This window comes from Pimephales promelas, chromosome 22 (genome assembly GCF_988280905.1).
Source record: "Pimephales promelas chromosome 22, fPimPro1.hap1.1, whole genome shotgun sequence".
In the NCBI taxonomy this organism is placed as follows: Eukaryota; Metazoa; Chordata; class Actinopteri; order Cypriniformes; family Leuciscidae; genus Pimephales; species Pimephales promelas.
The window spans coordinates 29,145,970-29,170,518 of NC_142790.1; the positions used below are offsets into that span (position 1 = coordinate 29,145,970).

The window sequence follows — 24,549 nt, forward strand, 5'->3', positions numbered from 1 at the left end:
TGTGACCGAGGATGAACTTATTGTAGAGGCTTTACACTTTTAGGCCTTTGTTTCTGATCTGAACTCAGCGGACGATTCAGTTGGAAAATGTGGTCTAGTTGAATGACCTATGTTCTAGATAACCTGGGTTTTGGGTTGCTGCTGATATAAAAAAGTAAGAATAGTCTGGCAAACTGGACAAATAAAAACACAGTTCCTTTGATGAATATTAAGTTCACATTGAGGAGAGGTCGCGTGTACATTAATATACGCCGCCCGTTGGAGAAAGACAAGCTGTTCTCCTCAATCATTTAGAATCAGCCAGCAAGAATTTCACAGGTTATCTTTGTCCTCAAGTGTGAAGGCAAAGGAACAATGGCGTGTCAGCGATGAAGGCCCGAGTGAAGCGATGCCACCAACTGTAAACTGACCTTGGCCCTTATATTCTGTTGCGGCTGCTCGAATGGGTATAAAGCATCTTTGATGGACAGAGTGAAATGACACTTGGCTTGTCCTTGAGCAAGGAACAGATGACGCAAACAATGAGATGCATTTTCTTTGAGCCAACAGCTGTTTGCTGGTCAGTTATCAGACAATGCAAATAAATAAAAATAGTTATGATTGGTTAATAGGTTAACACAATGGTAAAAAGCAGCAGGATTGAGATTTCAGCAACTTTCCAGTTTCCTTTGCATTACACCAGTTATGCCATCTTAATATTTCTCCTTAAACCCCTTACCTTACTAATTTGGAGCATAAATAAGTTGAATGAAAGTTCATCTATCCTTACCGGCATTAATTATACCTTTTTTAAAACATACACCTGCCTCTAGCAGACACCCATCCCATATGCATCCTAACCGAACGCAGACACTGACATGCTTCAGAAAATTCCTGCAACCATATATAGACGACCTCTTACAATATAAAAAGGGTGGAGAGTCTATGGCTTCAGACAAGTTTCTATCGTAGCATCAAACGGTAAGCCTTCAGGGACACCTCATACTTTATAACATCTTATGCATAGAGAGATTTTTCAAATATGTTTTTCAAGTCATTATTAACTATAATGTAACATAATATTTGATATGAAATAAATAGTTAATAATTGTTTGACTAATAAATTATTCTTAATTGTTTGACTCTAGGACAGTAAAGCATCAGTGTCAGAGGAGTTGAACTGCAAAGGTAAGTGACCCTGACAGACACTCAACATCACTGACTGCACTAGAGTTATCAATTTATTAGTAATCCTACTCATCCAAATCCTAGAAGTCTTACATTATTTATAGACTTAAGCCACACTTATAAATGTTGCATTGTACGCGCAGCTGGTATTTTGGTGATTTTCAGTGGATGTATGAAATATTCTCAAGTTTGCAGACTGTAGAAAATCACATTAACTATCAACACTTTTAACTATTCGTGGTCCAAAAGACAGTTTCAGTGCAAACTACACTGTTCAAAGGGCTTTAAACGATTCCAGACGATGAATAAGGGTCTTATCAAGCGAAACGATCGCTCATTTAAAAAAAAAAAAATAACAAAGTTTAAGTTTTATAAGCTCAAATGCTCGCCTTGCTCTGTTCTGTGATGCGCGTTCGTGACTCTCCTGTTCGAAGTCGTTCATCAAAATAAACGAATCTTTTTTTGTGTGTCATTTGGTTCATTAAATGAACGAATTGACTAGGAAAACAGAACTTCTGGTAAGCAAAATCACAAGTGATGAGAAAAAATATTGTACTTTTATTGTATTTTTTAAAACATCTTTTTATCCTCTCAGAGATGCTGCTGATCACAGCAAATCCTTATGGTTAAGCCTACATCTCCCAAGGAGAGACACAAGTGGCCTCTATTGATGATTCTGATGAGTTGATGTCTACAGATGTGTGTTATCCAAAACAACCATATATTTGTAGATACTGGCTTCACAAGGTTTAGAGCTGAAGTCTGTATAACATGCCATGCAATGCACTGTAAATTTGCTGTAGGAAGCATTTGATGTCTTGGGCTTCACCCAAGAGGAGCAGAACAGCATCTACAAGCTGACTGGATCCGTCATGCACTACGGCAACATGAAGTTCAAGCAGAAGCAAAGAGAGGAACAGGCCGAGGCTCATGGGACTGAGGGTCAGTATTAGGATAAAATGCTGACATGACACACAAGGGCATTAAAATATTTAATTTATTGAATGCAAAGGCAAAGAAGGAGTAGTTCACTTTTTTTTAAAAAAACTTTTGCTGATAATTTACTCACCCCCATGTCATTCAAGATGTCCATGTCTTTCTTTCTTCAGTCAGAAAGAAATTAAGGTTTTTGTTGAAAACATTCCAGGATTTTCTCCATATAATGGACTTAATTGGGAACCAAACAGTTCAAGGTCCAAAAGACAGTTTCAGTGCAGCTTCAAATGGCTTTAAACGACACCAGACGACGAATAAGGGTCTTATCAAGGACCCTTCGAGTCATGACTAAAAGATTTGTTCATTTTGAAGAACGAGTTCGAACAGGAGAGTCACAAACGCTCATCAAAGAACAGAGCAAGGCGAGCATTTGAGCTTATAAAACTTAAACTTTGTTATTTATTTATTAAATGAGTGATCATTTCGCTTGATAAGACCCTTATTCATCGTCTGGAATCGTTTAAAGCCCTTTGAACAGTTTGCACTGAAACTCTCATTTGGACCTTGAACGGTTTGGTTCCCATTGAAGTCCATTATATGGAGAAAATCCTAGAATGTTTTCATCAAAAACCTTAATTTCTTTTCGACTGAAGAAAGAAAGACATGGACATCTTGGATGACATGGGGGTGAGTAAATTATCAGCAAAAGTTTTTTTAAAAAGTGAACTAATCCTTTAACATCAACCATTCTATTCTAATTCTATTTTTTGGCAACAGATGCTGATAAATGATCGGGCCTGAACTCTGCTGATCTCATCAAGGCTCTGTGCCACCCAAGAGTCAAAGTAGGAAATGAGTGGGTCACCAAGGGACAGAATGTCCAGCAGGTGGAGACTACATCATGAAATAACATACTGTTCACATAACCATAAAAACACATTATTCTGTGTTACAAATATTTAAATGATTACAGAAGTGATCCCAACCCTAACTGTAATGCATTATAATTAGGGTTGTGATCACTACTGTAATCATGTAAATGGTTTGGTACAAATTTCTTTCCTGTCTTCTATTGAAGGAAGCTGAAATAGAATTTTTTAACAACATTTAAAGCTAAGCTTTGTGACAACCATTTGGGGAAATCAAACAACTTCCAGAAGCCCAGGATTGTCAAGGGTAAACCAGAGGCCCATTTCTCCCTGGTTCACTACGCTGGCACTGTGGACTACAACATCAATAACCGGCTGGTGAAGAACAAGGATCCTCTTAATGAGACTGTTGTTGGCCTCTATCAGAAGTCCACCATTGGAGACCTCAATGAGATGGAGATTCAGCTCAGTCAGGCTAACAGACAGGCATCAGAAGCAACTCAAGGGTCTTCACGGTCATCTCAAAGTATGAGAAATCTTCAAATCAAGATTTTATGATGCTTTGGTGAAGTCCAACATAGTCTTTTTAGATTGAATGATTCAAAGCACTGAATTAAATATTACCAAAAAAATACAAGTGAAAACTTACCTTTCAATTGGAAGAACACAATGTTTCTCATTTGGACTTTCTTAGGCTAGATGCCTTGCTCATAATATGTGTGGGTGTGGTGACACATTTTTTTATCTGTTTTTTGACCCTAATCTAAAACAGTGTTCATACAAAGTTGTAACCATACATCTAACATGAAAACAAATGCTTAAGATGATTTTCAACTCATTTCACACATTAAACAGATGAGCTCTGAGGTTCCTTTTGTAAGATTTAGGGCAAGATTAGTATCTGTGCTGGAAATTGTAGATGTAATTCAAGGTAATGAGCAGGTCAATGATGGACAGATGATTAAAGGTAGAGTCAACCCTGAACAGCTGAGAATGGAGAGAAGAGGAGGAAACCAACTATGCTGCCGCTTTAAATGATACCATATAGGATTCATGTTATAAAATGCCTTAACGGCTGAATCTTTTGCCGACAGTTTTTACTGTGAAAACAAGGTGAAGCAAACATGACTGGTTATCTGAAAAATCTTCAATTTGACGAAAATGTTCTATAATTCTATCTATTTATTAAAAATGGAGACTGAATATGTGGACAATTTGAGCTATCCTGTATTACCATAATTGCTCAATTACAGACATTTCCTAGATGTAACAAAAAGAGAAGAGGACCCTGACCATCTTTATAAAAGAAAGCTAATAATAGCATCCACCTTCTGTTCTCCCTCTGTTGGGCTAGAGTTAAGACAATGCAAACAACAAGTGTGCCAACATCTATAACTAGACGCTCTTTTTTATGTGCATGGAGGCCTTTGCAAATACAGCACCTGCTTCACTCCAGATTTCAACATGTGGGCCGAGCTGTCCTCAACCGGCCAGAAGCACTCGGGAAGAATTTCACACCGTTATCTTTATACCCAAGGACAAACAGAAAGACAAAATAAAAGTCACAGAAGCAGAGGTAAAGGTATGTCTTTTGTTGTTTGATTGGCACTAACAGGTTTAGTTCATTGTCCAAATCCACTTCATGAATGTAAAAAAAAAAAACTTTATACTTTTTAAATGCTTAATCCTAAGAATTAGAATTTTAGATTCATTACACAAAACATTTTTAGGTAATATCAAAAAACAATAGTCGTTTTCAGTCTTTGCATTTCCAGTAGCCATACAAATGAAAGAACTGTGACCATTTATAAACCCTTAAAGGGATACTCTACTTTTTTGTAGGCTCATTTTACCACTCCTCCGGAGTTAAACAGTTGAGTTTTACCGTTTTTTAATCCATTTAGCCGATTATCTGATATTTAGAAGAAAATCAGTAACCAGACAGTTTCTGGTCTCATTGACTTCCATAGTAGGAAAAAAATATACTATGGAAGTCAATGAGACCAGAAACTGTCTGGTTACTGATATTCTTCTAAATATCAAAAAAAAATTTGGAAAAAAAATTCGAAAATGGTAAAACCCAACTGTTTATCTCTGGGGGAGTGCTAAAATGAGCCTATTTCCAAAAAAAGTGGAGTATCCCTTTAAAGAATCTCACATCTTAGGAGGTTCATAATTAACACCCTTCATATTAAATACACACATGGCAGCATGTGTGAAGTGACAAGATATTAGCATATGAATGTCTTGACCCCAACTTATCAGCTTGCAAGGTCTTGAGGTTACAATGGTTTTAGGCTGTTAGTCTAGCTACTCTGCAATTTGATCTGTATCAGGTGTTTTAAAGGTGTATTTATTTATACAAAAGTAGTGAGCAGAAAAGTTCAGAAAGTTCATTTGCTCTCCAATAATGGATGTACTCGGGTAGATCATGCAAGCTGCTCCTCTCAATCAAGAAGAGGCACTCAATAAGAATGTCAAGAGTACAGCGAAGAAGACAAATGATCCATTACTAATACAGGACAAACTGAAATATTCACACCAGCAAGACACTGACCTTGTCCAAGCTCATTCAATAACTGTTAATCCGGTGAGGCCTCTAGTGGAAACCACAGGAACAGCATCAGTGATGAACCTCTATACAAGAGAAAGAACTGCAGATTATCCAAAGTTAGTCCAGGCCATTTACTTACATTTTGTAATCTTATCAAGTCAAGTCAAGTCAAATATATTTATTTAGCGCTTTTCACAATACAGATTGTATCAAAGCTGCTTCACAGTATCAATCAAGATCAATCAAGTGTTTGTTTATTCATGAAAAAAGACAATCAAGATTGGTAGAGCTGATCAATGGTATGATGGGTCATTATCCTAATATGAATAACCGGTAACACTTTACAATAAGGTTCATTAGTTAACATTAGTTAATGTATTAACTAACATGAACTAACCATGAGCAATACATTTGTTACTGTATTTGTTCATCTTTGTTAACGTTAGTTAATAAAAATACAGCTGTTCATTGTTTGTTCATGTTAGTTCACGGTGCATTAACTAATGTTAACAAGATTTAAATAAAATATTAGTAAATGTTGAAATTAACATTAACAAAGATCAATAAATGCTGTATATGTGCAGTTCATATTAACTAATGTAGTTAACTAACAGACCTTATTGTAAAGTGTTACCGAATAACCTTATAAATGTTTTAATAGCAGTCCACAGAATATGCTTTCATCGTATGTTATGGATATTTAACAATAATCTTTTATTGAGTTACAAATTAAGTATTAAGGTAAATACTATTTTACAGAATCGTTGTTAAACGCAAACTATGATGTTGTAGTGATCAGTATTTGAAAGAGTCAGGTATTTTATGTTTTATTTTTAATTAAATTTGTTGCAACAGACCCTTTTATATCTTATTCAATTCTTTAATGTGTTTCAGGCATACAGTGGGTTTGTGATATTTCAATATTTTTCTAACATTTATTTTTGATACTCAATAACCATTATTAACTCTGAGCCTGACAGGAAAGATATTCCATGCCACAATAAACTGCCCCCCACCTCTACCCAGCATACCCAACCCGTCCTTCCAGACCAAACTGAGCGAGCTGGAAGCTTTGTGTGATGCCAACTACCATATTTAGAGAACAATTGCATTATAAAAAGAGGAGGACATGTTTTCAATTGTGTCATCATTATCTTTCTTTTTGTGCGGTAAGTTGGAAGGCACATTGATTTATACACATATTAGAAATGAACTTTGAATCAAAGAGTTCTTTACTAATTGTATAGTATCACTTGACATTGTTGACATAATTTTCTTTCTTTTGTGTGGAACTAGATCTTTGAACCATTAGTCTCTGGAAACCACAACAGCAAAAGTGAGTACACTTCAATCTTGCTCAACAGGGTATTGTTCATTTACTTAAAATGATTTGAAACCGAATGTGTACTAGTCATGTCACTTCATACATTACTATTGTGTCAAATAAAGTTTTTGTGAAATCCGACAGAAGGGTGAACAATGGGGGATGCTCAGATGGCGGAGTTTGGAGCTGCTGCTCCGTTCCTCAGGAAATCAGACAAGGAGCGACTGGAGGCCCAAACGCGCCCCTTCGACATGAAGAAAGAATGTTTTGTTCCTGATGCTGAAGAGGAGTATCTCAAGGCATCTATTATCAGCCGAGATGGTGATAAAGTCACATGTGAGACTTCAAAGGGAACGGTGAGTTTTAATAAGTGTAAGCAGTGGCATTGTGATTAATCAGATGGTTCTTAACTATAGCTGTAACTTACAGTGGTTTAATTCATTTTGTTAAATGAGAGACTAGTTATGAACTCGCAAGTTTAAAATAAGGGCTGATTTATTTTGGAATAACTAATGAATAATTACAAAAAGGAAAATAACAATAGCTGGGTTTCAGTCACGTGATTATGATGATGCGCGGAATTCAGATGGAGGGCAGGGAGTGAAGTGCGCAATGGACGAGATGGAGGAAAGTCCGTATTGTACTACTTTACACGCTATTACAAGAGAAAGAAATAAACAAAAAATTAAACATATGTTAGACGTGATCCTTACGTTATGAAGAGGAGCGATTTTTCAACTGAACTGAAAGATTTTCCAGCCATCGAGGCAGTAGATATCAGCAACTAACTCGTCTTGCAGAAATACTTTGACTTTGCAAAGTTCGGAAACATTACACGTTACAAAAACATAGCCACTTAAGTTGTATTAACTCACCTTTGACGAAGTGATCACTAACGTTACACACACGGGCATTTTCCCCATTCGGCTCCTCCAGATGGCAGACGTTGGTTTGTAAGCCGTTTTTTCAGTTTTTTGGGTCAATTTCTTGCATTTCCTCCCTTATGAACAACAACTTTTGGTACACGATAAAAACTCCTTGTGGTTTGATCGATTTAAGTAACGATAAACAACGCAAAACATAGGCATTTGAGTTTGTTAAAGTGCTTTCTAAATACAGCAAATCACTTCCTGCCCTCCATTTGCATTTCGCGCCATGGCAACGCAGTGGTATGACGTCATATAAAAACATAATAATGTTGCATTTTCTGAAATTATGTATTTGAATCATTTGATTGAAATGCATCATTGTCTGAGTTTTTTTTTCTCATCACCATCTAATGCATTCTAATGATATAACTATTATTCTCATTTTTAAGTTATTTTGGATAATAATCTGCTTAAATAAACATAAATGAAAACATGGTGCACATAAATGAATATGCATAGATTTTGACAAAAATCTCATGTTCCCACAGACAGTCACTGTGAAGGAGGCTGATGTTCACCCCCAGAACCCGCCAAAGTTCGATAAAATCGAGGACATGGCGATGTTCACCTTCCTGCACGAGCCCGCTGTGCTGTTTAACCTCAAAGAGCGTTACGCAGCCTGGATGATCTACGTGAGTCGAGTCTTAAAACACTCACATGTTCTCTTTATCTTGCATGAGCAGATCTAAACCTTCTGTGAATCTCTTACAGACCTACTCTGGGCTCTTCTGTGTCACTGTGAACCCCTACAAGTGGCTGCCAGTGTACAACCAGGAAGTCGTTGTTGCTTACAGAGGCAAGAAGAGGAGTGAAGCTCCTCCTCACATCTTCTCCATCTCTGACAATGGATATCAGTACATGCTGTCAGGTGCGTCTAATGAACATACAGTAATTATACAAATTGTTACTGCATTCATATTACATTGCTGGAGAAATAAATAACCAATATCCATGAAATCCATTTTCTAACAAAACATTGCTTTTATTTTGCAGATAGAGAAAACCAGTCAATTCTTATCACGTAAGAACATATTCTTTTTAATTGGCTGCAAAGACAATGTATAGTATGCTCTGCCTAAGATTGCTTTCTGTTGACAGTGGAGAATCTGGTGCTGGAAAGACTGTGAACACCAAGAGAGTCATTCAGTACTTTGCGAGCATTGCTGCTGCTAGTCCTTCAAAGAAGGACACCAGTGAAAAGAAGGTAAACAGAGGAGATCTGAACTCAAACACAAAATTATTGGAGTGTCGTTTTGTTTTATTTGTCATTCACCATAAACACATTTCTAATATTGTGTTTTCTAGGGTACTCTGGAGGATCAAATCATCCAGTGTAATCCTGCTCTCGAGGCTTTTGGGAATGCCAAGACCATCAGGAATGACAACTCTTCTCGCTTTGTGAGTGGACAATGATTGAAGTTACAAATAATTATCATTTTGTAGATTTTGTTCCACAGCAATTAAAGACAATATCCTCTTTCGAACAGGGCAAGTTTATCCGAATCCATTTTGCTGCCAGCGGCAAGCTAGCATCTGCGGACATTGAGACTTGTAAGAAAGATCTTTAATTTACTGATTTATCTTTTAAGAGGCATATTCAGTGATTTGTGTGTGTGTGTACCTACTTTAGGGATTAGCATATTTTGTGACAAATTTGTACCCAGAAGTTAGTTAAATCTGGGACATTTGGGAACGTATTTATTTGCATCTGCAACATAATACAATCCATTTAATAATATAAATTTTCAAATAGTTTATTGCATTTACCATTAGCTGTATATAAAACAAAATAAGTCTATGGAATGTCCAATTTTAGATTCAATGCTTATTTTGTGAATTCTACGAACAGACCTTTTGGAGAAGTCTCGTGTGACTTTCCAGCTCAAGGCTGAGAGAGACTACCACATCTTCTACCAGATCCTGTCTCAGAAGAAACCAGAACTTTTAGGTGAGCATCTATAAACATCTATAATTTTGCTTGAAAATGCATTATAACATGATGTCTAAGTGCTCTGTGTCCTGTCTCTCAGAGATGCTGCTGATCACAGCAAACCCCTATGATTACGCCTTCATCTCTCAAGGAGAGACACAAGTGGCCTCTATCGTTGATGCCGATGAGCTGATGGCCACTGACGTGTGTTATCTGAAATAGCTACAAATTACCATGAATACATTTTGATCTTATATTTTAGGGCCAGTTGTTCAAAGGTAAGCTGATCGGATTTTGGTTATCGGATTGGATCAAATCTTGAAAATGGGTTGTTCAAAAGGAATCTGAAATCAGATTAGATCAGGGAATCCAATCCTAGTTTTAATCTGGATCAAACCTTCAGTTTGTGCTGTTCAAAACTTGTCAGTGGGATTTGGATAACTTTGATCCAAAAAAACAGGATTATCCTGATCCCAACAGGGGGTAGGATTTCAAGGTGGATTTCAGGAAGAAAGTGTAGTAAAACTTTAAAATTGGTCAAATAATCCATTTGTATCATTTAGTGTATATACTTTTATTTATATTTTGCACTTGATTTGTGCAACCGTTGTAAAAGTGATAAATTAGACATAGGCTAACAATTAAGCTATTTAGTAGTAAAGTAAAAATAAAATAAAAATTATCTTGTCCCCATTTGTTTTTTGTCTCAAAATAAGAAACACTTACAGTGACCCCATGTTGGCTCTTCTACCTGTTCTTTACATAGCTGGTAGCCCACATTGTGATATGTTGTCCCATTTAGAGCACTGGTAATCCGGATTTGGTAATCTTGAAAACTGTGTGTCTGGATCAGGGTGATCCAGTCAAATGCTGCTTTGAAAAACCGGCATAAAAGTAAGACCTGATCCTGGATAGGAAAAAATGGGATTTCCAAATCCGGATCATTTTGACCCAGATTAAATGTTTTGAACAACTGGCCCTTAAAGATTCATTTTTACTGAAAGTACAAGAATATGACACATTTATCATGTTAAATTAATTTGCTGTAGGAAGCATTTGATGTGTTGGGCTTCACCCAAGAGGAGAAGAACAGCATCTACAAGCTGACTGGTTCTGTCATGCACTACGGCAACATGAAGTTCAAGCAGAAGCAAAGAGAGGAACAGGCCGAGGCTGATGGGACTGAGGGTCAGTATTAGGATAAAATGCTGACATAATGCATACAGTTAGTGGTTAATAGAAGATTCATTACCATCAACCATCTTCTTTAATTGATGACAGATGCTGACAAAGTTGCATATCTGATGGGCCTGAACTCTGCTGATCTCATCAAGGCTCTGTGCCACCCAAGAGTCAAAGTAGGAAATGAGTGGGTCACCAAGGGACAGAATGTCCAGCAGGTGGAGACTACATCATGAAATAACATACTGTTCACATAACCATAAAAACACATTATCCGGTAACATTTTAATGTCTATCGGACAGGTGTACTACTCTATTGGAGCTCTGGCAAAGTCAGTGTATGAGAAGATGTTCCTCTGGATGGTTGTGAGAATCAACCAATCCCTGGACACCAAACAGCCTCGCCAGTACTTCATTGGTGTGCTGGACATCGCTGGATTTGAGATCTTTGATGTAAGCTGAAATCACCTGATTATTGTTGTTAAAGACCTTTGGTTCTTTGTTACTTTGCCATTGTGATTATACGTTATATTCCACCTGCAGTTCAACACCTTTGAGCAGCTGTGCATCAACTTCACTAATGAGAAGTTGCAGCAGTTCTTCAACCACCACATGTTTGTGCTGGAGCAAGAGGAATACAAGAAGGAGGGCATTGATTGGGAGTTCATTGACTTTGGCATGGACTTGCAGGCTTGTATTGATCTCATTGAAAAAGTGAGTTTTTAAATTTGAATTTTTAAATCTCTCAGGTATTGGATCAATACTGCTAAGCTAATTTGAAACCCTTTAATCTATTGTTTGCTAGCCCATGGGTATCATGTCCATCCTTGAAGAGGAGTGCATGTTCCCCAAAGCCAGTGATGCAACATTTAAAGCTAAGCTTTATGACAATCACTTGGGGAAATCCAACAACTTCCAGAAGCCCAGGATTGTCAAGGGAAAACCAGAGGCTCATTTCTCCCTGGTTCACTACGCTGGCACTGTGGATTACAACATCAATAACTGGCTGGTGAAGAACAAGGACCCTCTTAATGAGACTGTTGTTGGCCTCTATCAGAAGTCCACCATGAAACTTCTGTCTCAGCTGTTTGCTAATTATGCTGGCGCTGACTCAGGTGTGTCAAATCATTAGCCATTTTTCAACAGTCGGGCCAAATGGTTCTGGAAAAATGGCAAGGAATGGTTCCAATTATATTTCCACTTGAGCATGGTTCAACACAGCACACTTACAAACCATTCTCGACCTGGAATTATCAGCATGTTTGGCTAAGCTTCTGCATGCTTAGCCAAATGTGTAACCATGCAGGTCCTAAACGGTTAAGCAATGAGAATGGTTTGGCCTGATGGTGCAAAAGCATCTAATTGAGACAAGTAAGGATTGCAAGGTTTATTTTAAGAATTTTTTTCTTTCAACAGCAGCAGAGGGAGGAGGTGGCAAAGGAAAGGAGAAGAAGAAAAAGGGCTCTTCTTTTCAGACAGTGTCTGCCCTCCACAGGGTAAAATATAGAGTGGTTTCCAGGCTGATTCATAATGAACTGTATTATTTAGTATAGCTTGGTTTCTAATTTTCTTTAAATAGCATAATCTAAAATACATAAATGGTCAGATTCATGGATAATGTCTATCCACAGGAGAACCTGAACAAGCTGATGACCAACTTAAGGTCAACTCACCCTCACTTTGTGCGCTGCATCATCCCCAATGAGACCAAGACTCCTGGGGCGATGGAGAATCCTCTGGTCATGCACCAGCTGCGCTGTAACGGTGTGCTGGAGGGCATCAGGATCTGCAGGAAGGGATTCCCCAACAGGATCCTGTATGGAGATTTCAAGCAGAGGTACATTCATTTATGAATACAAGACATCAAAGTCACACTTGGGTCAAAAACATCCACAAATAATACAACCAGAGTAGATTTTTTGCAAATATTCATATTGAATATTATTCCCATTCAGAATGTTTTGTTCATTTGGTTTTGTGATTTACTTGGGTCTTTGGACAAATTGCTGAAAATAATGATTCACACAAAAAGTCATATGGGTTTTGGGACATTTCTTGACCCCTTTGTTTTACAGTACGATACTTTTTTTTAAATGGCATATTATTATTGTCAGAAACAAAATGAAGATGGTTTTACACTTTATTCAACAACAGATACCGTATCCTTAACCCTGCTGCCATCCCAGAAGGTCAGTTCATTGACAGCAGGAAAGGAGCTGAGAAATTATTAGGCTCTTTGGAAATCGATCACCAACAGTACAGATTTGGACATACAAAGGTACCCTAGTAGATGATCTAATTCAGGTTGTAAGAGTTTAAATACAAAAACAAGTGCATGTAATTATGTCTTGTGCAATGTAAGGCTAAATAAGAAACCCTTTTTACTCCCTAAGGTGTTCTTCAAGGCTGGTCTGCTGGGTACTCTTGAAGAGATGCGAGATGATCGTCTTGCTCTCATCATCACAAATATCCAGGCTAGAGCTCGTGGTCATCTCGCAAGACTTGAGTTCCAAAAAATTGTTGAACGCAGGTAGGTTGTTGATCACACGCGTTAGGCTATTAAATTCCAAAATAATTCCACTAGTACATTTTAAATGAATTATATATATATTTTTTGTGTCATATTACAGAGATGCCTTGCTCGTGATCCAGTGGAATGTACGTGCCTTCATGGGTGTCAAGAATTGGCCCTGGATGAAGCTCTACTTCAAGATCAAGCCTCTGCTGAGATCTGCTGAGTCGGAGAAAGAAATGGCCAACATGAAGGAAGAATTCCTGAAGTTGAAGGAGGCTTATGCCAAATCTGAAGCCCGCAGAAAAGAGCTTGAGGAAAAGATGGTTTCCCTTCTCCAAGAGAAGAATGACCTGCAACTCCAAGTCCAAGCTGTAAGATTATGATTTTATGAATTCATGAATAAAATACAACTATCCTTTTGATTTAATTATTCAAAGACATATGTCATTTTTTGTACCTGTAAACAGGAGCAAGATAATCTTTGTGATGCTGAGGAGAGATGTGAGGGTCTGATCAAGAATAAGATCCAGCTCGAGGCCAAAGTCAAAGAAATGACTGAGAGACTGGAGGATGAAGAGGAGATGAATTCTGAGCTGACTGCAAAGAAACGAAAGCTGGAGGATGAATGCTCTGAGCTCAAGAAGGACATTGATGATCTTGAGCTCACTCTGGCCAAAGTGGAGAAAGAGAAACATGCCACTGAGAATAAGGTCAGTTTTCAGCACTGAACCTGTTAGTGATGCTATAATGGTGAGTTAAGATTCCCTTGATGCAATGACACATTTCTACAGGTTAAAAACCTGACAGAAGAGATGGCAGCTTTGGATGAGATCATCGCTAAGCTGACCAAGGAGAAGAAAGCTCTTCAGGAGGCCCATCAGCAAACGCTGGATGACCTCCAGAGTGAGGAAGACAAAGTCAACACACTCACCAAAGCCAAAGCCAAGCTGGAGCAACAAGTGGATGATGTGAGAAGTATTCTTAACATTTCTATTGTAAATGAAAAGGGTGACATTTACAATGCTAAACAAAATATTGTCCTTCCAGCTTGAGGGTTCCCTGGAACAGGAAAAGAAGCTTCGTATGGATCTGGAGAGGGCAAAGAGGAAGCTCGAGGGAGACTTAAAGTTGACCCAAGAGAGCGTAATGGATCTGGAAAATGACAAACAGCAAATGGAAGAGAGGATTAAAAAGTGTGTTTTCCAGAGGGTGCAATCATTATTCAAGAATACAGCTCACAATCTGAATCCTTATTAATACTTTTAATCAAATATGTTCTGCAACACAGGAAGGATTTTGAGATCAACCAGCTCAGTAGCAAGATTGAAGATGAGCAGGCAATGGCAGCCCAACTCCAGAAGAAACTGAAGGAGTTGCAGGTAAAATGTATGATTCTTAAAAAATGTAGACAATTAGGAATTCTGTCTAATTCAACTTTGGCTTTCCTCACATTTCCAGGCCCGAATTGAAGAGCTTGAGGAAGAGCTGGAGGCTGAGAGAGCTGCTCGTGCTAAAGTTGAGAAACAGAGAGCTGATCTGTCCAGAGAACTGGAGGAGATCAGTGAGAGGTTGGAGGAGGCTGGTGGAGCCACTGCTGCCCAGATTGAGATGAACAAGAAACGTGAAGCTGAGTTCCAGAAACTGCGCAGAGACCTTGAAGAGTCCACTCTGCAACATGAGTCCACTGCGGCTACACTGAGGAAGAAACATGCTGACAGTGTGGCTGATCTGGGGGAGCAGATTGACAACCTCCAGAGAGTGAAGCAGAAGCTGGAGAAAGAGAAGAGTGAACTCAGACTGGAACTGGACGATGTGGTCTCCAACATGGAGCAGCTTGCAAAGTCCAAGGTGATGAATTCTTGTTTCCAAATCATAATTTTTAATTGGTTTTCCTCACTTCAGGTGTTCTTAGGAAGAATGCCATAACTGCTTATTCATTCAATGTTTGCCTTTAACTTTTTTTCTTTCTTATTTAAAACTTATACAGGCAAACTTGGAGAAAATGTGCAGGACCCTTGAGGACCAGATGTCTGAATACAGAACAAAATACGAAGAAGGAACACGCAGCATCAATGATTTTACCATGCAAAAAGCTAAGCTACAAACTGAAAATGGTATGTACTCTGATGAGGAAATACTTAATCCTGTGTATTGTTAGACAAATGCACAAGACCACTGTCACGGAACGGATGGATTTAGGTGCGAGGACTCAAGTGCAAAACAATGGGTATATTTATTAAGTAAATAACACAAAACAAAACTACAACAAAAACTCCCTCGTGGGGGAAAACTAGACAGAATCAGGCAGGATACAGGAAACACTAGGAACATGGACAACGAACCAGCACAGGACTGCAAACACAGGGAGATTAAATAGGGGAACAAACATAAGAGGGTAACGAGGCAGTCAGGTGGGGGAAATAAAACAATAACGAGATAACAAGATGGGCGGGGTTAGACAATAGACAGGAGAGCACATGGCACAAGGAAATAACATGACAGCCATGTGCTCACAACCGACCAGACTAAACAAACACATGACAAACCAGGAGTGGCACAGCTCTGTCACTAAATCAAGAGAAACCCAGACAAGGGTGACAGAACTGTGACACTACCCCCCCTCAAAGGGACGCCACCTGGCGTTCCCAAGGAGGGACACCAAAAACAAGACAGGAACATCCAATGTGTTAGACCAAACAGCAGACAAGACAAGCAGATCAGAACACATACACAGAGAGGGGAGGGACGGGAGGGTTGAGCCAGGGAGGGACGGGCGGGTCTGCATTCCTGGCTGAGGACCAGGGTGGTGCCGGCGGGACGGACCAGGGAGACTCAGGCGGGTCTGGATTCCTCACTGAGAACCAGGGCGGAGCAGGCAGTTCAGGCGGCCATGGCGGAGCAGGCAGTTCAGGCAGCCAGGGTGAACCAGGCAGTTCAGGTGGCCAGGACGGATCAGGCAATTCTGGTGGCCAGGACGGACAAGGCAGTTCAGGTGGCCAGGGTGAATCAGGCAGTTCAGGTGGCCAAGGCGGACCAGGCAATTCTGGTGGCCAGGACGGACAAGGCAGTTCAGGTGGCCAGGGTGGACCAGGCAGTTCAGGCGCAGACACCAGTTCAGGTACAGAACCCGGATCAGGAAAAGACACCGGCTCAGAAACAGACATGGCCATATCGTCTGGAGAAGTTGGTTCGGTAGCGACCATACTGTCCAAAGACCCCGGCTTGGCAGCGGCTACCTTGTTAGGAAACACTGGCATGGCTGACCTGGTGGGAGCGGTCTCTGGCTCGGCAGAACTGAGGTGAACAGTCTCTTGTATGGCAGGAACAACGTGAACAGATTCGGGCTTGAATTGTAACATGACCGGTGCCGGCAGGGCCAGGAGCTTGGGCGGCGCCGGCAGGGAGAAGCGCTTGGGTGGCGCCGGCAGAGCGAGGCGCTTGGGCGGCGCCGGCAGGGCGAGGCGCTTGGGCGGCGCCGGCAGGGCGAGGCGCTTGGGCGCGGCTGCAGGCCTCCCTGGAGGCTTCGAGGGTTCAGCTGCAGGTTTCACTGGAAGCATCGGTGGTTCGACTGCAGACTTCACTGGAGGCTTCAGAGGTTCAACTGCAGGCTTTACTAGGGGCTTCGAGGAGTCGGCTGCAGGCTTCGGAAACATCTCCGGACCCTGTAGTTGGCCGGAAGCTCTCCTCCCCCGTCTACGTGAGCGTGTTGGTGCTACGAGCTTCTTGGCCACCTCTGAGAGCACTGCAGGGAGAGAGGACAGCTCTGGGACCACTGCAGTCGGATCCTTCTGGATCACCGGACTTGGGACCACTGAAGTCGGGTCCTCCTGGATCCCCGGGCTTGGGAGCGCCAAAGTCGGGTCCTTCTGGACTACTGGCCTTGAGACCGTCGAAGTTGGGTCCTCCTGGACCACCGGCCGAAGGGAAGCATCAGGAGCCCTCCTCCTCCTGCGCTGGCGGGGCGATGAGAAAGTAACTGCCTCTGGGGGTGCTGCAGCTCCTTCAGCCTCCACTGGATAGGAGGCTGATGGGTCACACCCTTTCTTCCTCCTCCCTCTCCCCAAAGGGGTCATCGGAGGACCGGGGACATGGCAGTTTGTGAGGTCAGTGGGAGGTGGCCCAAGTGGCGGAAGACCACCCTCCCAGTCTGCACTGGATCCGCGATGGTAAACGTACCCCACAAACTGCCAGAATGATAGTGTCCCCAGCATTCCCATCTCCCAGGCAGGAACAGGCTCCTTAAGGCTGGTGTTGAATCTATCCTTAAGCACTGTGTCACCAATGTTGAGCCCCTCCGCAAAATACAGGAACTTGAAGGCAAGCTCCTTCACACTGCTTTCCCCTTGCCGCAGTGAAAGGAGCTTGTCGAGTCTCTCCACCATCGGATAAGCGGAGGGGCAGGGAGATGGGAAAAGGAAAATACCCATGCTTGCTGAGTCCTCAGTTTGGCTGGTTCGTTCTGTCACGGAACGGATGGATTTAGGTGCGAGGACTCAAGTGCAAAACAATGGGTATATTTATTAAGTAAATAACACAAAACAAAACTACAACAAAAACTCCCTCGTGGGGGAAAACTAGACAGAATCAGGCAGGATACAGGAAACACTAGGAACATGGACAACGAACCAGCACAGGACTGCAAACACAGGGAGATTAAATAGGGGAACAAACATAAGAGGGTAACGAGGCAGTCAGGTGGGGGAAATAAAACAATAACGAGATAACAAGATGGGCGGGGTTAGACAATAGACAGGAGAGCACATGGCACAAGGAAATAACATGACAGCCATGTGCTCACAACCGACCAGACTAAACAAACACATGACAAACCAGGAGTGGCACAGCTCTGTCACTAAATCAAGAGAAACCCAGACAAGGGTGACAGAACTGCGACAACCACACACTACTTTATGTAATGTACTGGTTATACTTCTATCTAGGGGAGCTTTTTAGACAGCTGGAAGAAAAGGATTCATTGGTCTCTCAGCTAACAAGAGGCAAGCAGTCCTACACCCAGCAGATTGAAGACCTCAAGAGACAACTAGAGGAGGAGATCAAGGTATAGTTTATTTTTTAAAGGATTTATTACCAACTGTCCTTTGCATTCCAATGTATAGTGTTAACAGCAAATTCCTAATCCTCACAGGCTAAGAATGCCCTGGCCCATGCAGTTCAATCTTCTCGTCATGATGCTGATCTGCTGAGGGAGCAATATGAGGAGGAGCAAGAAGCCAAGGCTGAGCTACAGCGTAGTCTGTCCAAGGCAAACTCTGAAGTGGCTCAGTGGAGAACCAAGTATGAAACTGATGCCATCCAGAGGACTGAGGAGCTGGAGGATGCCAAGTATGAAAAACCTACAATCTTATTAAAAAAATATGTAAAAAAAAAAAAAAAAACATTTTAAAGTAATGCTTCTGTGTTATATTTGTAGGAAGAAACTTGCTCAACGTCTGCAAGATGCAGAAGAAGCTGTGGAAGCTGTCAATGCTAAATGCTCCTCTCTGGAGAAGACCAAACACAGGCTGCAGAATGAGATTGAAGATCTCATGGTGGATGTGGAGAGATCCAATGCTGCTGCTGCTGCTCTGGACAAGAAGCAAAGAAACTTTGACAAGGTGATTGCATAAAACCCTTACAGATAAATAATCTTTGTGTTCATTCAGCTCCAATGGTAATCAAAGTCGGATTCTTTCAACAGGTCCTAGCTGAATGGAAGCAGAAATACGAGGAGTCTCAGAGCGAGTTGGAAAGCTCCCAGAAGGAAGCCAGATCTCTGAGTACTGAACTATTCAAACTGAAGAACTCTTATGAGGAGTCTCTGGATCATTTGGAAACTATGAAGAGAGAAAACAAGAACCTCCAAGGTGCCCTTGATTTATTAGTCATCTGGGCTTTCACATACATTTCATAAACTTTACAGAAAATAATTGTTTGCACATTGAAATTACAGCTCCGAAAATGTATTAATCATCAGGCAAAACACCCTTTGTTCATTTATTGTTGTCTTTTTGTCCTACACTTGAGCCTAATTTGGGTTATGGATGTGCACACCTTTTTATATTTTCCTCCAAATCAATATCACACAAATCTTAACTTGTATTAACCATTATTACCTTGCCTAATGAACAGAGGAGATTGCTGACCTCACTGAACAAATTGGTGAGAGTGGAAAAAACATACATGAGCTTGAGAAAATTCGTAAACAGTTGGAGCAGGAAAAAGCTGAAATTCAAACTGCTTTGGAGGAGGCTGAGGTATACCTAAATATCTAATTTTATTCAAAAGATTAAAGTAAGGCTATGTTAATATAAGTGAACATGTTTTTAAATAACTATATTAAATGATCTGTCAGGGTTCCCTTGAACATGAAGAGGGAAAGATACTTAGAGCTCAGCTGGAGTTCAATCAGGTCAAAGCTGATATTGAACGTAAGCTGGCTGAGAAAGATGAAGAGATGGAGCAAGCCAAGAGGAACCAGCAGAGAATGGTGGATACCCTGCAAAGCTCACTGGAATCAGAGACTCGCAGCAGGAATGAAGCTCTCAGACTGAAGAAGAAGATGGAGGGAGACCTCAATGAGATGGAGATTCAGCTCAGCCAGGCTAACAGACAGGCATCAGAAGCCCAGAAGCAACTCAAGGGTCTTCATGGACATCTCAAAGTATGTTCAATCTTCAAATCAAGATATTATAATGATTAGGTGAACATAGCTTTGCTGTTTTTTAATCTGTAAAAGTTTTATTTCACAGGATGCCCAACTGCAACTAGATGACGCTCTTCGTGGTAATGATGATCTCAAAGAGAACATCGCCATTGTGGAGAGACGCAACAATCTGCAGCAGGCTGAACTGGATGAGCTGAGATCCCTGGTGGAACAAACTGAGAGAGGAAGGAAACTGGCTGAGCAGGAACTGCTGGATGTCAGTGAGAGAGTTCAGCTCCTGCATTCTCAGGTATGACACATCTGCATTAGACAAATAAAAACCCCATTCTTAGAATCAATATCAACTAGAGACTACATGAATGTCAACATTGTCCATGTTCAGAACACCAGCCTGCTGAATCAGAAGAAGAAGCTGGAGGGGGATAATACTCAGCTTCAGACTGAGGTTGAGGAGGCAGTGCAGGAGTGCAGGAATGCCGAGGAAAAAGCCAAGAAGGCCATCACTGATGCTGCCATGATGGCAGAGGAGCTGAAGAAGGAGCAGGACACCAGTGCTCATCTGGAGCGCATGAAGAAGAACATGGAGCAGACCATCAAGGACCTGCAGCACCGTCTGGATGAGGCTGAGCAGATCGCCATGAAGGGAGGCAAGAAGCAGGTCCAGAAACTGGAGGCCAGGGTAAGTTTCTAAAACTCTATTTTTAATGCATTTTTCTATATTTGTGTGTTGGTTGCTATTCATGAATATGTGTATCCAGGGCTTTAGAATTGGTGTGTTTAAAATCGTTTTGGATTTTTCTAGGTGAGAGAACTGGAAAATGAGGTGGAGCTTGAACAGAGAAAGGCGAGCGAGTCTGTGAAAGGTGTTCGTAAATATGAGAGACGCATCAAGGAGCTCACCTACCAGGTCACTTTCTTTGGCACAAAAATATATTTTTATCATGGAAAGATTTTATAACAATTAATCAATTTATGCATGATAAAATTGACTCTATTATAGTCAATTTATGCTGTATGACTATATACAGAGTTGGGAGGGTTACTTTAAAAAAAGTATTACATTACAGTTAAAAAAAAGTGTAACGCAATTCAAGCACCACACAGTGAAAGTAAATAATGTAATGTAATCTGATTACTTTGGGATTCCTTTAAGGTCACATATGTAAATAACGTAAAGAAAACGAGCAATATTAATGACAATGATGGTCAAGCACCAGTAGGTGGCTCGAGTGAGTCATGTTTGGCAACAGAACCAGCTGGCAATTAGATGCGCTGAACTGAATTTGACTTTACCCACTCGAATGTATGGTTTTCTCTGATTTAGATATCTGCACCAGATCGTCACATTACAATAATTCTAATTCTCAGTTTTAGGCATGTTGATATGGTAACATATTACACTGAAGTAGGCTGGTTTTAAATTGACATTTAGCTATTTAAAGTAGCTTTTACTTTAAATAGCTAAATGTCAATTTAAAAGCAGCCTACTTCTTTGGCAAAACTCCTTAATAGCCTAAACACAGGCTTTACTCCCTTAAAACATCAATTGTCACTGTTTCCATCATTGCAACTTCCCTGAAAACACACACACACACACACACACACACACACAAGAAATTAAATACATTCATTCCAAGCAAAGGCTAGATATAGGCTTTATAAGTTTATTGTCAAATAGATGCAGGACTGTTTTATATCACATGCCTCATCACTTGATTCGTCCTGGTTAACTATTTCAGTAATATGCTCCCACACAGTACTTTTCTTTCTTTCCTTGCTTATTTGTTTTTAATTATCCTTTTGGAAATTTATTTTGGATCAGTTTTGCTTCCATCACTGCTTACGATGGACCCCGCAACTGTGTAGCTTAATGAGAGTATGCAAATTAGTGCCAGATGAAAGATTACACATTCTTATCAGAATAATTTTTTAATTGTTAATTATTTGTAATTGTGAAAATTTTTAGAAAGCCATCAAGTTATTAAGCTGCTCTAGGCAAATAACTTCTTTGAATGAAAACGCAAGTTCATTGTGTTATACTGTGAAATGAGAATTCCGTGTCTTTATAAAAAATCAACACATTAAGTATTTATTTCTCATCGGATTGCAACCCCATAAGGAATTAAATAGAATGTTTTTTTTATTTGGCGGCCCAACGAATATCTCCACGAATATAACCGGTATCCAAGCTTTCAATATAGCATTATAATGTCAATATATCACCTTCAGCATCACTAAATACTAATTTATTTAGTTGTAATTGAAACCATTTAATTCTGATAGCATTCCCATTTTTTGCAAAATGTTTTTTTACTGTAATGTGATTACTTTGTTTTTTGACATAACTGTAAAAAATTACAGTTACCTGATTACGTAACGACGTTACATGTATTCCGTCACTCCCCAACCCTGACTTTATACGCAGACTGAGGAGGACCGTAAGAATCTGGCACGTCTTCAGGATCTGGTGGACAAACTCCAGCTGAAGGTCAAATCCTACAAGAGATCTGCTGAGGAGGCGGTATGTTTAAGATAATTTCAGAAAAAAACGTATGCATCTAATCATGCTTTATGCTGTGTTGAAAGACATTTGGTGTTCCCAGTCAAAAATGGCTGGCCTTGTGTGATAAACAGATAAAGACTGAGGTGCATACGGTCAGATAAATGAGGGCTACGAACAATCAGTGCCAAAAAGGGTTAGAAACGAGTTGACAAAAAGATTGAATCCAATATTTGGTAATAATATAGCATCACAAGATATTTAAAAGCTTTTTTTGTAGGCCTGTCATTTTTGACCGGGAACACCACAAGTGTAATGTGAGGGAAAAATCCCAACAAAGCACAAATATTATGAAAAATAAATAAATTGGGAAGTAGTTATACCCCATTTGAGTGAATTCAGTTAGTTTTACTACAAGGCGATAACATTAACATTTTTGGGAAAAAGAAAATCCGAACACAACTTAAGGGTTAAAAGCTATTAAAATGTCAATGTCAGGTGAATAAACTACATTTGCTTCAACGACCTTTGTTTGAAATTAGTTGCACAAAATTTTAGTCCCTTTAATTAATGAATAAGGTTGATGCATTATTTTGCATGACCATATTCTACATCCCTTAATCCTACCTAATACTGAAACTTAACAATTAACTAACTATTATTAAGCAGTAATTAGGAGAGTATTGAGGCAAAAGTCATAGTTAAATGTTAGTAATAACTTGATGAGAGTTTGATGCGTATCCAATAATGCGACTTAGTTTCTTTGCCTGGGATTACTTGAGAAAATATCTTCATGTTTTTACAGGAGGAACAGGCCAATGCCAATCTGGGCAAGTTCCGTAAGATACAGCATGAGCTGGATGAGGCAGAGGAGAGGGCGGATATTGCTGAATCTCAGGTCAACAAACTGAGAGCCAAGAGCCGTGATACTGGATCCAAGGTAAGTATTTGTTGTTTCAAACAAATGTTAAAGGACTTGGCAGGTGTGGTGCATACTGTCATTAACATTAACTCTAAAGCAAACTCAAATTTTAAGTAACTATTTGACTGTGGAAACCTACCCACAAAATATTTCATAACTTTCAAGTGGAAAATAACATGATGTTGCTTCAAAAAGCCTTGAGAAGCAGAGCTAATGGCAACTCCATTTTCCTACTGTTCAATCAAATTTTGAAAGGAAATGTGGAAAATAATTTTAAAACATTATATTTATGAGCAAAATGTATTATATTCTCTAATAAGATAAACAAATCTTACAGCTTTGTCTTTTTTTTCTATTTTGAACAGAAAGGACATGATGAGGAATGAAGCTCTCCCATCTCTCAAAATCTTGTGTGCCACTTTGAATCTATTAGTCTAGAAATAGAATAAATAAAATGTGCAAATTAAACATCTGCCACATTGTGTTATTTTACAACTAAATTGTCATTGTCACTAATGGTATAAACTATGTGCGCTTTACAAAACATTTTTTTCCCCGGCATTAGCAGACCACTACATAAATTGTCATTTGTCAAGATTAGGTGTGCTGGTTAATGTAGTTATGAGGATTGATAGCTAAATAACATGTCAGCAATACAATCCACAATTATGCAGGTCATTATCACAAAACTTGAGATAACAATAACTCATAGCAGACATTATTAAAACAGGTTCAAACAGGGCCTTAACGTACATGAAACAAATAAATAAATACAATTAAATAAAATCTGTAGATAACATGATGTTGACTTACCTTTTCTAATGGTTGTCAATAGAAATAAACCTAGAAAACACATTTCAGACAAGGGACAGTCTATTACAAAACTACTCGAAGGGTAGGAGAGATGTGACAAGTGCCTGTTGTTTCTCAAGATGAAGCAGTGGCTCCAACAGAAATTGTTAAATAAAGGAGGAGTCAGGAAGGAGGAGGTTCATTAACACTGGATGGAGAAAGTATGGCAAGTGCTATTTTAAGAGCTTCATAAAGCTTAGCACAC

General features: G+C 39.8%; 1 protein-coding gene across 1 annotated transcript; it reads left to right on the plus strand.

Moving 5' to 3' along the window:
* Window positions 1–6,953: 6,953 nt before the first annotated feature.
* Window positions 6,954–23,974, plus strand: LOC120467861 (myosin-7). Its single transcript, XM_089125998.1, has 37 exons — window positions 6,954–7,206; window positions 8,268–8,411; window positions 8,491–8,647; window positions 8,773–8,800; window positions 8,878–8,983; window positions 9,085–9,177; window positions 9,267–9,330; window positions 9,629–9,727; window positions 9,810–9,913; window positions 10,759–10,897; window positions 10,991–11,109; window positions 11,195–11,344; window positions 11,435–11,605; window positions 11,697–12,006; window positions 12,308–12,387; window positions 12,523–12,728; window positions 13,046–13,169; window positions 13,285–13,421; window positions 13,522–13,777; window positions 13,874–14,116; window positions 14,198–14,374; window positions 14,454–14,599; window positions 14,695–14,785; window positions 14,865–15,254; window positions 15,394–15,520; window positions 18,347–18,465; window positions 18,553–18,749; window positions 18,838–19,021; window positions 19,105–19,270; window positions 19,536–19,660; window positions 19,759–20,067; window positions 20,156–20,359; window positions 20,453–20,749; window positions 20,873–20,977; window positions 22,496–22,591; window positions 23,376–23,510; window positions 23,858–23,974. The coding sequence occupies exons 1-37, from the start codon at window positions 7,006–7,008 to the stop codon at window positions 23,876–23,878; spliced, it is 5,820 nt and encodes a 1,939-aa protein (XP_088982124.1). The 5' UTR covers window positions 6,954–7,005; the 3' UTR covers window positions 23,879–23,974.
* Window positions 23,975–24,549: the final 575 nt, after the last annotated feature.

What these genes read in the sequence shown, in the direction of transcription:
- LOC120467861 (XM_089125998.1), top strand. Translation starts at nt 7,006, where the DNA reads ATGGGGGATGCTCAGATGGCGGAGTTTGGAGCTGCTGCTCCGTTCCTC. An exon ending in CAGTGTCTGCCCTCCACAGG is followed by an intron (nt 12,388 to 12,522) that starts GTAAAATATAGA and finishes GTCTATCCACAG; the next exon opens with GAGAACCTGAACAAGCTGAT. An exon ending in ATGGAAGAGAGGATTAAAAA is followed by an intron (nt 14,600 to 14,694) that starts GTGTGTTTTCCA and finishes TCTGCAACACAG; the next exon opens with GAAGGATTTTGAGATCAACC.